Source organism: Rutidosis leptorrhynchoides, chromosome 6 (assembly GCF_046630445.1).
Source record: "Rutidosis leptorrhynchoides isolate AG116_Rl617_1_P2 chromosome 6, CSIRO_AGI_Rlap_v1, whole genome shotgun sequence".
NCBI classification, from domain to species: Eukaryota; Viridiplantae; Streptophyta; class Magnoliopsida; order Asterales; family Asteraceae; genus Rutidosis; species Rutidosis leptorrhynchoides.
In genome coordinates, this window is record NC_092338.1 from 142,734,761 (window position 1) to 142,750,702 (window position 15,942).

General features: G+C 34.2%; 1 protein-coding gene across 1 annotated transcript in view; it reads left to right on the top strand.

Annotated features, from left to right (window-relative positions):
• The first annotated feature begins 3,397 nt into the window (after positions 1-3,397).
• LOC139851818 (very-long-chain aldehyde decarbonylase CER1-like) overlaps positions 3,398-15,942 on the top strand; it is a 44,720-nt gene continuing 32,175 nt past the window's right edge. The window contains exons 1-3 of the mRNA XM_071840996.1: positions 3,398-3,457; positions 4,164-4,387; positions 5,612-5,844. Of these exons, the coding sequence (XP_071697097.1) occupies positions 3,398-3,457; positions 4,164-4,387; positions 5,612-5,844 (517 nt within the window). The remainder of the gene's footprint in view (positions 3,458-4,163; positions 4,388-5,611; positions 5,845-15,942) is intronic.

The window sequence follows — 15,942 nt, forward strand, 5'->3', positions numbered from 1 at the left end:
TATTATCTTGATCATACTAACGACACCCCTATATGACTATGAAATATTATTAGAATTTTGCTAACGACAACTTTTTAATGACTATGAAATCAATATGCAATTTATGTGTATAAATATTAATAAAACTATTACACATTATTATTATTATTATTATTATTATTATTATTATTATTATTGTTATTATTATTATTATTATTATTATACAAATAACAACCCTATATGACTATGAAAATTAGGATTTTACTAACGACAACGTACAATAACAATAAACTTAATATACAATTTCAAATGATGGTTATATAATTTCGAATAATGGCTAAGCAAATTCGAATAAGGACTAAGGAATTTCATGTAATGAATATACAATTTCAATTTAATAATCACCTAAATATAAATTTCGTAGCCATTATTCCATTATTATTTGAATTTCATAGCCATTATTCGAAATTGAATAGTCATAATTTTTAATTGCATATTGATGTCGTACTGATGCACAAAATTGCATTATCATTACTTAAAATTCATATCTGGGGTTCGAAAATTTATTATCATTATATAAAATTTCATTCATTATTAAAAATTGTATATTGAAAATGCATAGTCATTATTTGAAATTGAATATACTATTTTAAAGTGCGTAAAAAATTTAATGTTGCAAACAATTTTTTTTCGCTCTGTGGTAAAACACGGACAACATTTGATATACATAACGTTTTGGAGTTTTCCACTACAACCCTAAAGAATATCATTTTTTGATGATTTAATCATGTGGATTTAGCTTCCAAGGCGAAGCGCGGACCACCAATACTAGTTCTTCATCATTCAATGTATCGTAAAGGCCTTGTTTACTTGGGTTGTTTTGTCGCTTGGTTGGGGTCAAGTACTCAAATAATAAATCATCAAATCCAACTTTCGATATAGATAATTATTATATTTTAGCAATAATTGTAATAATTATAATTATAATTATAATTATAACATTACAAAAAAAGATGGGAGGTCACACATTATATACTATTTAGTCTATACACACCATTTAATACAAAATACATATTTCTCCCTTAGGGATTTTAAAATATCACATGTATATGTAGATATCAATTATATTGACGTTTTCATTATTTTGACGCTTTATACATAAATAACTTAACATGTGTTTGACACCTATAAGTGTCATAAAGTTTGAATCGTAAAAAAATATGGTGTAAAAATTTTAAAATGTTAAAAAATGTGTTGTCGAATTTAAGTGCTATCAGTTTTTTTTACAATTTTAAGTGTTAATGAGTTTTCATATTTGACGTTTTTAAGTGTCAAAACTTTGTGACACCCATAAGTGTTAGTACCATGTCAAATGGTTACATTTAAGGCTTCAAAAATAATTTAAGTGTCATAAAATTCAGAAGAATTCCGTCGATTCCAATTTTTCATATAGGCCATGTTCAATTAATAGAAAACGGAATTTTTTACAATAGTTTTAAATATAGTAAGAATAAGTTCAATAAATATTAAAAAATTAGGTTAAGTACCAGCATCAATCATAACAATATTTTTCATAAATACTACGTATTGTTGGATTATAGGCCCTTATGAGCCATGTGCAAGCACACTTGTTGAACACTCTCAAATTTTCCCTCCATAAAAATCAGGGGCGGAGCCAGAATATTAGATCACTGGTGGCACAATATAATACCAAAATTTTGAACCATAGAATTCAATTAATAAGTTATAATTTAATAGAAACCTAAACATTTCAAAACAAAAATTACTTACAACTAGGGATGGCAATGGATCGGATATGGATCGGGTGCTGTCATATCCATATCCATATACATTTAGTCTTTGTTCATCCATATCCATATCCATTTAAATTCAATTCATCCATCCATATCCATATCCAATGGATTAAGCGGGTAATTGGACATCCGTTAGATATTTAAGAAATGTTATAAAATTTTCTAGTACGTAACGAAAACAAAAACATTGTATAACAAAAATAAATATAATATGACCTAAATTGAAATCCTTCCACCGAAATGTGTAATCTTTGTCGAAGATTGAACACAATTTGTTAAATATATACTATCAAACATAGATTATGACAAATTAAATGTGTAATTTATATGTTTATTAAGTTAGTTATACATGTTTACTGTGAGTACCTCATAGTGAACTAAATATATGGTTGCAAGCAAATAGTAATTACATATGTAATAGTTATTGTATATGCATATATATTTATATTCATGTATTTGTATATGCATTTCGGGTGTAAATGAATATATTCATGGGTGAAAATTTGCATCCGTATTCATATCCATATCCATTTAGGTTCATCCATATCCCTATCCATATCCATTTAAGATCATCCATATCCGCTTTAAGCGGATCGGATGAATGTCCATTGGATCGGATGTTCGTTGTCATCCCTACTTACAACCTTTCCTTTGTTGCAAACGATTAATAATTTCTTCTTTGTAAAACTACCGAATGGTTATGTTTTATATGGCAACAAGAAGATACCCATTCAGAAAATAACGATTTTATTCAATTACACAAATTTGATTTTGTAAGCTTCATGTGAAAAAGATTATTTCGAGTGTTGCGCTTGAGTATTTTAGATACTTATAAAGGATAATACCTAAATATGTACTAACCTTTAACATACCAGATATTTTAAAATGGTGGATACAAACTTTATAGAAGATTATAAACTCCAAAAATTGATATTTGCAATTTAATTGTTACTCCGTATTTGAGAGGAAGAAAAGTCAAAAATAGTGGCTCTAAATTTGTTACTGGGCCAATGGAATGGTGGCACAATTAAATCTAGACCAATGAAATGGTGGGATTTGTTACTACAATTCTATAAAAGTGCATCAAAATTTGCATTACAATGAAAGTATTACTGGTTGCCTGTGCCCCATAAACCATTGAGTGGCTCCGCCAAACAATATTTTATATAGTGATAATCATATCAATCATCAGCCTTTCAAAAAAAAAAAAAAAAAAAAAAAAACCTTATCAATCATCATAATCATAATAATACACAAAGGAGAATGATATGTACACAACCTCAATTTGTTATGTACACAACCAAAATGCTTTATAGTATTGTACTGTACAACACTGTAAAGTATGATGGTTGTGTACATAATAAAAATAGTTTGTGTTCATATCATCATCCATAAACAAAACACTTAATTACTTTTTTAAATCACAAATCCAAATAACTTTCGTTCCACAATATTTTGTATTTACACGTAAAAAATGCATTAATGATTTTACTATAATATTTAGTGCCACCTATTCTAACCAGAGCTTATGGACCTGTGTATAAATATATATTCACTCGAATACAATAAAAACACAGAAATATAAGTTAGATTTGGGTTCATCAATGGCTGCTACTCCTGGACTTCTCACAGACTGGCCATGGACACCTCTTGGAAGCTTCAAGGTACAACTCTCAATTGCACGCCACCTTTTCTCACATAGTGTTTGGTTAAATTAATTAAGCTTAATTGTATGCTTATGAGCTTAAGCCATAAGAAAAGGCCTCAAAAATCATCCTTTAATTTTACTTTTGAACTTCTCTACACTGTAATATAGTAGCAAGCTTTTTCAAATACGCCTCAAAACTTTGCATATAGAGTTTTAAACTATAATACATGTTACTTCGATAAGCTAAAAACCCTTTCAACGAATATGTTTATAAGCATTACGAGTACTAAAGATACACGATACACATTAAAGTTATCCCAAATTTGATGTGAAACGTATAATCTATTTCGCTACATTACTTTTTAGAAAGACAATTCACGCAACACAATTTTTTTTTTTTTTTTTTTTTTGAATATATATACTTGTTGCTAGAATGACACCTCAATACCACTAATTCGATAGGCATGAGAGTGTTTATAACGTCTCAAGTAAACCTTACTTGATAATAAGATTATTTGTTTTTTATGTTTATACATATATTCAACAACTCAATGCCTAGATGAGTTTTACCCTCATTTTGGTTATATAAACAATTACAAATTAAAAGTTAAAATGTCATTTAAATTGAGTTTCCAACACAATATTGTTTTTTATTGTTCGTTACACATTTTAAATATATTAATTAACAAGTTTATTTCATTTTATTTATGGAACTATCAAAGTACGTTGTGATAGCTCCGTGGGTGATGAAAAGCATCTATGACTTTGTGACAATGGACAATAACAAGAGAGATACAACATCAATCCTCATTTTACCAATTGTTTTGAGTAGAATACTCAATAATCAAATTTGGATTACACTTTCTCGATACCGAACCGCAAAAGGAAAAAACCTGATCGTTGACAAGACCATCGAGTTTGAGCAAGTTGACCGAGAAAGAAACTGGTTAATTTCTGTTCTTCTCTTTTACTAGTATGTTGTAAAACTAATACTCCATGTCAATTTTGTTAGGAACTACGTACAGTAATTGGTAGGTTTCTTTTGGCCTTAACAAAAAAGTTTATTTTTATGCATAGTAACAAAAAGATAATTGAGTTGAATGATCTAACCCATGTTGGCCTATTATTATCTCTTTTAAGTGTCATTTTTAATTAATTAATATATCCAAACGACCAAACCACCAGGACCAGTACAAGTTACGGATACCCAGGAATGTTTTTGTCATGTGACCCAGGCCAAGTTTGAAAACGGCATGTCATCGATCTCTCTCATGTCCTATTTTATTAAATAGATAATAATAATAAGGTAAAGTTCCTATATGTCTTTAACTTCTACATATAAAACATAATATATGTAAAAAGTAAGAGATAAAACTCTAAAGTAAAAATAATTAGATTTTTTAAACTGTGTTTTTTGTATGAAAACTATTAATATGGAACGTTAATTATTTTAAGATATTTTAATGGAACGTGGATAGTAGTTATTTTGAGACATTTTACAATGTTTCATGGAGGGGCGAATGTAGCATAGAAGGGGTAGGGTCCTATGACCCCGCTATCTCAAAAATTTTTAGAACAATGTATTCTTCAAATTATTTGGGAAATCACTAAATTTAACTATAGTACTTCATATATTTTTAAAATTTATGTTTTTTTAGAGTTAAACAACCACTAAAGTACCTTTTAAATATGATTAGCTTTTAAAAAAAAATTTGAGATCCCATTGAATTTTCATCCTAGATTCGCCACTGGTTTCATGATGCCCCGAACGAGACAATAAAGAAATATTGTAACAGTCTTAGAATTTGCATACAAATAACACGATTTTTTTATGAGAATCGTAACTTACTTAGTCGAACTAAAATGCCAAAGCTGGATAAATAATACTTAGTAGTTACTACTCAAATGTACGTCAAAAGAAAAATACTAATAATAAAAAGTTCAATATAAACTACGAAGGATACTTTGTGAGTTACTGAAGATTAAATTATTTTTATATTTAAAATCTAGACAAAATTATAATGGCCCGTCAATCATGATTCATGGTTGTGTTTCGGTCACCCATTCAGTCCGGTAAATATTAAGGAGTTTAGATCATTTTATTGGTTGGTTATCATTTTAGATCATCCAATTAATCATGGATTATAGCTTTTAATATTTGATTTTACAGGGATGATCAAATAATATTTAACGGGCTATTGTATTATATCGGTAATTACATTTTGGAAGACGCTAAACACTTGCCGGTATGGAGGTTAGATGGGGTTATTATTGTAATTTTACTACATGCCGGAGCGGTAGAATTCTTCTACTACTGGTTTCATAGAGCTCTTCACCACCATTTCCTCTACAACCGGTATCATTCTCACCACCATTCGTCCATAGTCACCGAGCCAATCACTTGTAAGTCTCTTTCTCTCTTATAAGTATCTTGCATTTATTATAATAAGATGTTAATATATAGGACCGTCTCAATAATTTAGAAGTTCATAGATGAAAAAATAGATTCTTAACTTTTTGATTTATATTAAGAAATACATGGAGTATATTTTGGTTCATGATCTATAAATTAAACTAGTTAATTAGAATTTAAAACATCGTCTTTCTGCCACGGCATATAAACAAATAGAAATTGTACATTCATTTTAAAATTTGGACACTTAAAATTTTGAGTCATATTTGATTGCGCAGTTTATACATGTTTTGGAAGACGTCTTTATGTACATTGTTTTGGATACATGAGTCGATTGATGTGTCCCGGTAAAAAAAAAAAAAATTGTGCTGACGGTCAAAATAATTTCTAATTAGGTGTATTTATGGTGTTGAAATCACGTAGAGTAAAATAACAAAATTTGATTTATTAAAGCACGTAAATGAAAAGGGAAAATTGACCTTTCATGCAAGAGACCGTTATTTATATACATGGGTTTGATCTCCAAACATACAGATATCCAGAAATAGCCTGTAACGAGTACCAATGAGCAATTATTTTCTGATTTTTCAGTACTACGTACTTTTCGAGGTTTAGACAATTATGTTGAAGATAGAATAGAAATGTGTACGCATAAATATGCATATGTTACAACTGATAAAGCACAATGTTGTAGCTTACACGCAAAAGCAATGCATATACTCCGTATAAGGTTGGAAATGGTGACACCTGTAGGCATTTAGTATGTTGTTTTGTTTTAGTTGTTGGGTTTACTTCACCTGCTCGCTCGATTATAGAAAGCGGATAGGCGATTCCAATTTCTAGTTTCGAACCAGACTGTTATAGCGTTTTATATCTTTGTTCGGGTCATCTTTTGATGATTTCGTTTTTGATTTATAGCTTCGTTGTTTTAACAAAAAAAAAAAAAAAAAAAAAAAAAAAAAAAAAAAAAAATTGGAAATGTGTAGGAATTTAGTAAAAGTGAAACCATTCTGTCATTGAGGATCACCCTAAAGTGGTTTCTGAATCGGATCGTAATGTCATGTTGTCGGGTTCAAAGTCACCATATAAGGAGTTGCTTGTGGGTACCGTCCCAATTTGTACCCCAGTTGTTGATTTGGACAACGTACTCGAGGTTGATTGTGAGGTGGCTAATCCACCTGTTGTGTTACATGGATCTTCTTCTTCGATGGGTTTGAATGGTTTGGATTCTTCCGAATCAATCCCGATGGGGGATTGTGATAAAAGGAGTACGGTTGATTTTGAGACGGTTGCATCCAAATTTGGTAAACCTTATGCTAGTTCGGTTATATTACCCTCGATTTCACATACGGATGAGGACTTTTCGGGGCCGGTTAATTCTTACGCCGAATTTGATACTTTGATGTCTAATTTGGCGGCCGAAACTGTTAATGGTGATGACATTCCCACCTCTTCCGGTGTAACCTCTTCGAAGGTGACTAGATTAAAGGCTCCAAAAAGAAGACATCGGGTTCAAGGTGAGGAAAGGGAGAAGTTTGGTGAATTTATTAAGGACGCTTGATCTCTTTCTTTCCTTTGTAATGTAGATGGGTTGTGGTGAAGATGGTTTTTTTCGTTTGGTCTACGTTCGATTGCCTTCCATTTTTATTTTGGCCTTTTGTTGATGTATCCCTTGTTTATTTTAGGTTGTTGCGAGCTTAGTTAGTTTAGGTTTTGTTTGGGCTCGGTTTTTTTTAGTTGTAAGTTTCTTGTGAGTCTTCAATTTTGTTGAAGCACTCATTTGTTTAATTCTAGTTTCCGTTTTTTTTGCCGAAAAAAAAAATCTATCAACCTAGTACGAATCCATGCAGAATAACAGTAGCATGCAAAAACATGCCTCCCAAAACCTCTACCCCCTTTCAACCTTCGTTTCCAAATTCCTCCCAATCAAACACATCCCCAATTTTTTCGATAATTCAATCCAATCAAAACCCAACCCCAACAATCATCCAATCTTCCCAAAAAAATCATCCATCTTTTTAAGAAATCTCTCACGGTTTACCGACCAAAAGACGATTCAAAATCTTTTTCAAGAATACGGCGTAATCCAAGGGATCGTTTGCGTTTGTTAAATTCACCAACATAACACATGCAGCTAACGCTTTAAGTTCTATGAATGGTAGATACATCAACGGGAAAAAACTTTTCGTTGGGTATGCAAAAAAAGGAATTGAACGTCTCTACTCTTACAACAAAATCAAAAATCAAATCCATCTCTACCCTCAATTTATTTGTCAAAAAATTCAGAGTGATGCAATAGCCTAAACCTATCTGCTTTAATTGTAGATAAAAATCCAATCACAACCCTAAAACTCTTCAAATGGCTAAAAAGCAGGTTCATAGCCATCAATTCCATCTCAACTTGGGGCTTATTTGGATACATTGTGGAGTGCGCAGACTAAGAAAGTTTTAAGCGTATGACTATGGGCCCTACTTTGAATGAATTGAAATTTGTGGAAGTTATTCCAATGATCAAAAGAAAGAACATGTATTCAAGGTTTGCCAAAATTGCAATCTCATGCATCCCTTTTGAATATAGCAGTCCAAATTGTTCCATTGAAGTGGCAAAAAACTTTGGAAGAGTTCTTCATATCAATACTACCACCCATAACCTTCAAGAGCAGATGTTCTATTTGCCTTCATAGAAGTTTTCAATCCAAGCCCAATTGATAAAATGGTCACTGCAAGCATCAAAAACTCAGTTGTCTGTGATTTATGGGTGGAAGAAATAACCTATAATCAAGAGATAGAGATTGTAGGTGAAGCTTGCATTGACAAATCCAATCGTGTTCTACAACAATCTATGAGGGCAGCAGAAGAACAAAAAGCTTCTTTTACAGATAATTTATCCGGTCAGGCACACAACGATAACTCACCGGAACAATTGCTGGAAGAGGGTGAATTTGTGGTACCCAATGACAATTCAAATATTTCACACTCCAACCAAGGAAAAGGTAACCGCTGAGGTCCATAATTTGATGGAAAAAAAGTCTCTAAAGCAGTATGGAGCCAAAAAAATGGAAAGCATGGGGCATTGGGTCTTGCAGAGGATATCAAAAAATCACTGTTCAAATCTTTTGACAAGGGTGAAACAAGTGACAAAAAGGACTCCAAAGTACATCAACTTTCGGCAGTTGACCTTACCAAAACCCAAGAATTACCTTTTAACCCCAATGATAATGACTATCCTACCCTCCAACAATATTCTCCCAAAAATCTTCCAAATTCTTCTCACATCCTTGCAAACTCCATACCAAAAACTTCTTCTTTTGTCAATCATAAAGTCTCCTTGTTGAAAAATTCAATAACTCTCCTGCTTCTAATTCGGTGATAAATTCAAAGTCTATTAGCACGGCTTGTCAAGAATCATGTAAAGAAATACAAAATCGGTGTAACACTTCTTCTTGTAAAAAAGAAATCCTTCTTCAACCCAAAGTTGCATCAAAGAATAGTGGCAAAGAGAAAGCTTCTAAATGGATTGATGAGGTGCCTAATATCTCAGACATTTTCGACACTACTAGTGAAATAAACCACACTCTAAGTCAAGATGCTTCGTTAAAAGATAATGTAAAAGGAAACCAATTGTTCGGGTAAAAAAAGGTCACTTTTAAAAAAGAATTATATAACTTTGGTGTTTTTATGGAAAATATGGCCGATGATTATACACATATCAAAGATTCAAAACCATGAGGTTCGCCTCGTGGAACACCCGCGGCCTAGGAAATAAATCAATAGGTCGGTTTGCGGGTTCGTTTATCAATCGCCATCATGTCTAATTTTTAGCAATTCAATAAACAATGGTTAATGGAGTTCCTCAACCCGTTCTCAACGAAATTTGAAAACACTTTGCTTTCGATTATGTCCAAGTAGAAGCTAGCGGAAGACCGGGGGGGGGGGGGGGGGGGGGGGCTTCTATCTATATGGAGATCTGATATCTTCTCTTTAATTAATTCTTGGAAAAGAAGGTATTGGATCACAACCATCTTGAGGTATCATCCTTCCAATTTAATTGTCCTCATTGTTAATGTCTATGATCCTAATCAAGAGAGTAAGAGAAGAACTATGTGGTCACAAAATAAAAAAGATATTGCTCTCAAATGGCCTGGACCTATCTGTATGATAGGCAATTTTAATGTCGTTTGCCATCCTGATGAGAGGTTAAGAGAAGCCATCGATTATAATAACATTTCAGAGTTTAACGATTTCATTCTAAATGCCTCTTTATTTGATCAACCATTAAGCAATGATTTTTTTACTTGGTAAGGGCCTAATGGGAAGTTTACAAGAATTGATCAGATGATCGTTAATGTTGAGTGCACTATCCTTTGGCCCAATGCAATCCTACAATCGGGTCAATCGGACAAACCCGATCATAAGCCCATCGTGTGGGGTAATAAATTATGTTATTGGGGCCTAAGACCTTTCAGATTCAATAATTTGTGGTTCTCCAAACTAGAATTTTTAGTGTTCTGTGAGAATAAGTGGGCATATTACCAGGTAGAAGGCTGGGCAACTTTTATTATTTCCAAAAAATTGCAGCTTCTTAAAATCAATATTAAAGATTGGAATATTGATCAGAAACCTCAAGATGAGATTGATCTTAAAGTTTGTATCAATGATATCAACTTTCTCAAAAGCTGTTTCAAAACCAGGGACCTCTCTAATGTCGAATTAGCTTCATTGGTTGCGTTAAAGTTGATCAAAAAGAATCTCTCAACTCATATTGAATCGAAACGCAGGTTGCAATCGCTCCATCTTTGACTTAAATTGGGCGATAAAAATTCAAAGTTATTTCATCTCGTTTCTCGAAACAAGCAAACAATCTTCTCATATAGCAGGGTTAAGAATCGATGATCACTGGGAAGAAGACCCTTCTGTTATAAAAGAATTTGCAATCTGTCACTTCGAAAACTTATTCACTGCATCTGAGCCTGCTGTGTTCGATTTTAATTGGGTCACTTTAAATTTGGCCCAGGTTCCGGCCCAAATGCATTCCAGCCTTGAAGCCCAATTCTCTCCTGATGAAATCATAAATGTTATAAAGAATTTTGACGGAATAAAACTTCGGGTCCCGATGGTTTCTCTATTCAATTCTTTAAAAAATCATGGTACTTTCTCGAAGACAATGTTATGGAGATGTTCGAGCAATTCCACACAAATTCGGCTTTTCCAAAAGGATTCAATTCTTTCTTTATTGTTCTTATTCCCAATTCCAATGCGGCTATAAGTATTGACCATCTCCTTCCCCGTTAGTCTCATCAATGCTCCTTACAAGATAATCGCAAAAACTATTGCAAATAGATTAAAAGTTGCAATCCTCTCCATTATAAGTGAAAACCAAAATTAGTTCGTTCCTTCTCGTTTGTTAATGAATTGTGTGATGGTCGTCAGTGAGGTTGTATACTCCGCAAAAAAGAGAAAGAAACCTATTCTCTTATTCAAAATCGACTTCTCCAAAGCCTATGATTGTGTTTCGCATGATTTCTTACTCGAGATACTTCATAATATGGGATTTGGAACCAAATTCATATCTTGGATCAAAACGTGTATCTCCAACATCAACTTTTCGATTCTCATCAATGGGTCACCCTCTCGTGAGGGTGTCATGAAGCGTGGTTTAAGGCAAGTAGATCTGTTATCTTCGTTCTTGTTCATTATGGTGGCGGAAGTACTAAGAAAATGACTCTCCAACGACCTTGATAATGGTATGTTAGAAGGTTGTAAACTCTGACAAAATATGAAGATCAACCACTCACAATTCGCTGATGACACCATCATTTTCGCTTAACCAATTTCTAGTTGAATCAAACACTTGTTGCATCAATTTTTTTCAACATTCCGGGTTACAAATGAATGCTATTAAAACTACGTTATATGGCATTCACGTTTCTAGAACGGATATGATAGCTTTTTCGACTATTTTTGATTGTAAGGTTGGCACTTTTCCATTGGAATATCTTGGGACTCCAATCGGGTTTAATAGAGAAAGATCGACAATGTGGGCTCCGATCATTGACAAGTTCAACAAAAACTAGCCGGTTGGAAAGGTCGCTGTCTTTCCTTCGGTGGTAGACTAATCATGGTCAACGCGGTTATTTCTAATCTCCCTTCACACTATATGTCAATCTACAAAGCACTGGCTTCCATCATTAATCAACTTGAAAGGTATAGACGGAATTTTCTTTGGGGTGGATATTGTCTTAAAAAGAAATCGTGTTTGGTTAAATGGGAATCGATGTGCTTGCCTAAAGATTTTGGTGGGCTTGGCATAACCCCTATTCGTCTAAAGAACTTAGCAATGCTTGCAAAATGGTGTGCGCGTTTGAATGATAACAAGCAAAGTTTGTGGAAGTCCATTGTTATTACTTCCTCCGGTCCTTTTTTCCGAGGTAAAATCATGAATAATGTGTCATCATTACGAACCTCACAACTCTCCCCAATTTGGAAAGACTTGGTAAATCTTCATAAAAGCGAATCCGCTTTTGGGATTGGTGGTCCTAATAATTGGAAGTGGAAGTTAGAAAACGGGAAAAGTATTTTATTTTGGTATTACCCGTGGGCCGATGGGCGTATTTTAAAGGATGATGTTCTATCTTTATTCTTCATTTGTCCATTGAAATCTCATTCTGTTAACCACTTTCGCCTCCCTTGTTCTACTGATCTGCCCCAAGAAGGATGGGATTTCCATCTAACCAACCCATTGTCCATTTTCAATTGTTTTAAAGCCCAAGAATTTCAATCTTTTTGGGCCGATTCAAGCTTATAGATTCGGTGGGTGATAAAATTATTTGGGCCGCAAGCCCAAGTGAGTCTTACTCGATAGCGGATGCAATTAGAATTCTTGTTCAATCTAGTAATCTTGTTCCTCCTGTGTGGCCGAAAGTGGTGTGGTCTAATAATGTCTTGTCTAAGATTATGATTTTCCATTGGCTCGCAATTAAAAGAAGCATTCACGTTAAAGACGTCTTGGCTAGAAGACATATTATTCCTCCCAACAAATCTTCTTTATGTGTTTCGTGCATGATAGAAATAGAAGCTATCGAACACTTGTGATCCATTGCAAGTGGACGTCGTGCATTTGGTCGGACCTATTTCGTTGGTGGAACATCTGTTGGGTTATCCTGGGGTCTATTATCGATTTCTCTTTTGATTGGTACTATGGCATGGGGATTAACTCTTTAAAATTTTGAAAAATGATTGGTCCCGCCACCTTATGGGCCATTTGGAACGCAAGAAATGACATAATCTTCAATGGAAAGTTCACGTGTTGCTCAAATATTGTTTGAAATATCAAAGTCAAAGTCTTCCTATGGGCTTCTAACTTCAAGCTAGTGCATGGACTTCAATCATATGCTTGGGAACAAAATCCGGCTCTTCTTTGTTAACTCGTTCTTAGTTTTAATTTCATTGTATTTGTCCAATTTGTATTTCATTCCTCTTCTAATTGGTAAGGTTCATCTTTTTGATGAATCTTCTTTTAATATATATGACAATCCTTTTTCGCCAAAAAAAAAAAAAAGAATAGCAGTAGCATTTATGCATAAGTTACAATTTTTTTTTTTTATTTTTTTTTGTGCAATAAATTTTAGCTTTATAAAACTCGAGCTTGATCAAAAAAATGAAAACCCGCAACAAAGAAACAAACAGAGGCAACGAGGCCCGCACAAGACTAAAAAACCACAACAAGTAACCTAACAAGCTAACATCAAAGAACTAAGAAACCAAAAAACTAAATCAAACAATCTAATAGATAACCGAAACAAATACTTCATAAACCATCAACGTTAACCTTTCATAGTACCTCTTTTCTTAACCTTAAACCCCTTCTTCACTATTTGTTTCGGAAGCGCCTTCGAATTAAGCAGTTTACCTTCCACCCTAATACATCCTTCAATTCGCCACTTCAACAAAAAAACCTAATAGCCTTACCCGATGTCTTACCTTCATATAGGCCCATCAACCCAGACCCGGTCCCATCAAGACTAAAACCCACACCCGCCTCCCGACCCATCTCCAGTCCCTGTCTTTTTACCCAAATTGACCTGAGGACAACCATCATCCTCCACCACCATGTTTACAACTGTATGGGCAAACGTACAGCTGTTTATGGCAATAGCATATGGTAAATGCCAAATACATTATACATTTATGAGGTTAAGCTTCCTAATTACTCGTTTTTCTCACTTTCTTGGTCGGATCGCTTATTAGGTTAATGATGATGTAAGTATTTTCACATCGGACTTGCACTTAGACTTGGCATGTGGGGCACCTACCGCCTTTCCTCCTAAATCCTAATTCTCTCTATAAATAGAGGGGTGCTTCCTACTAACAGGATATCCCATAACAATCTTACACATCACGTAGAATCTATATCCCCTAAGGTTACCTACACTCCGTATAGGTTTCATCACATTAAATGGATCGGAGTGTTAACGCCGCTCATATCTAAAACCCCTCTCTAGCACTCAAGCGTATATTTGCCTTTGCCGCAAGAATATGCTTGATCAGTTAATTTTTGTTATCTCACTCGATTGGCTAGGTGAATCTCCTATTGCATCGGTTGTACTTGTTTAATCATCGAATATGTTTATGTTATTACATTTTTTGCAAAAAAAGGAAAAAATATATTAAACATCGTTGCACACATACAACTAACATGATGTGTAGCGAACTGACCCTGCGACGGAGCTACGCTATAATTTATAGGTCATGTAATAGTGCATATATTAGCACACACATGTCAAACACATGAACAAATGATATTATAGTCTTTTATATGAATGTGACAACATATGGATTGGAGCCCAAAAAATAAGTCCAATAGTAAACTACTGTTCTCCGAAGATACAAGGGTTTAGCTATAAATAGCTAACTCTACCTTAATTTGAAGGGATCCTAACAAGAATAAAATATATTCTCTCATTAAAACACTTTGCCGCCAAGAAAAGCAACCATACAAGAATGAGCTACAAACCATCCTCCAATAGATTCTCATTTCAACTTGGATTATCATGGTATCCGAACCAGAGTGTTTCTAAGTCGACCAATCCTACCTAAATCCAATCAATCTACCCCGGTTAGCACTCAAGTCACCTCAAGCATTACCAATGGCGGATAATGCATCTCTTAAGCTAAAAAAGCGTGACTTGCAAACAAGTTGTAGATAAGTACGATTTCGAGTACCCTAGCTAAGAGGCCAGCAACTTGAAATTAGGTCACCCAACGCCAAATTCAACACTGACTAAGAAGGCTACAAAGCCGGTGGAAAATTTAGAAAAGGACTACACCTGCGTCCACCGCTGAATAAGGCTCAATGTACCTAACTACCAAGGCAGCTAGAATCTGGTGAACTAGGATTAGACGCGGTGGCGTATGTGGAAATACAAGTAAATGACGGTGAAAAAGGAAGAAGAGGTCATCACTATAGGGAAATAGCAGACTGTTTGATTAAAACGAACGTTCGCATAAAAGGAATAACTAAAGCCAACAGAACCGTACCACCAGTGTAGTGATACCTCACACCCTCTGCGGCACATCAATTTGTAAAAAGAAAGGGATATGTAGTAGTTCAAGAATATACAATGAGCAGTGCCACGAGCTATCCCTTCGCGACCACAAAATTAGCAACATCACAATGTGCGACCAGATTGATATCCGCAGCACTGTCACTAACCCCAACTTATGGTGTGCCATCACTGAGCGCTCCATCGTTCATCCAGGAGCAAGCGGCAGTACTAATGATGATATTCCAGCCTATGGCGCTCGAACATCTCGTGCCTACTTTTGCTGATCCTGAAGCGACATAAGAACTAATTAAAACACGTTTTCAATGATGACGAGCAAAAAGGTAAAACAATCTTTCGAATTATCCACCACAACACATAAATTCATAAAAAGCATTGCAAACCATACGCCAGGGAATGGTTCAACAAGCTAAGACCAGAAAGTATACTTGAGTTCGCTGACTTGCAAACAAATTTCCTGCAACAATATAAGCATTTACGTCCTCGAAGAATAACATTCCTGGAAGTGCACAGTTTAAAGGAATC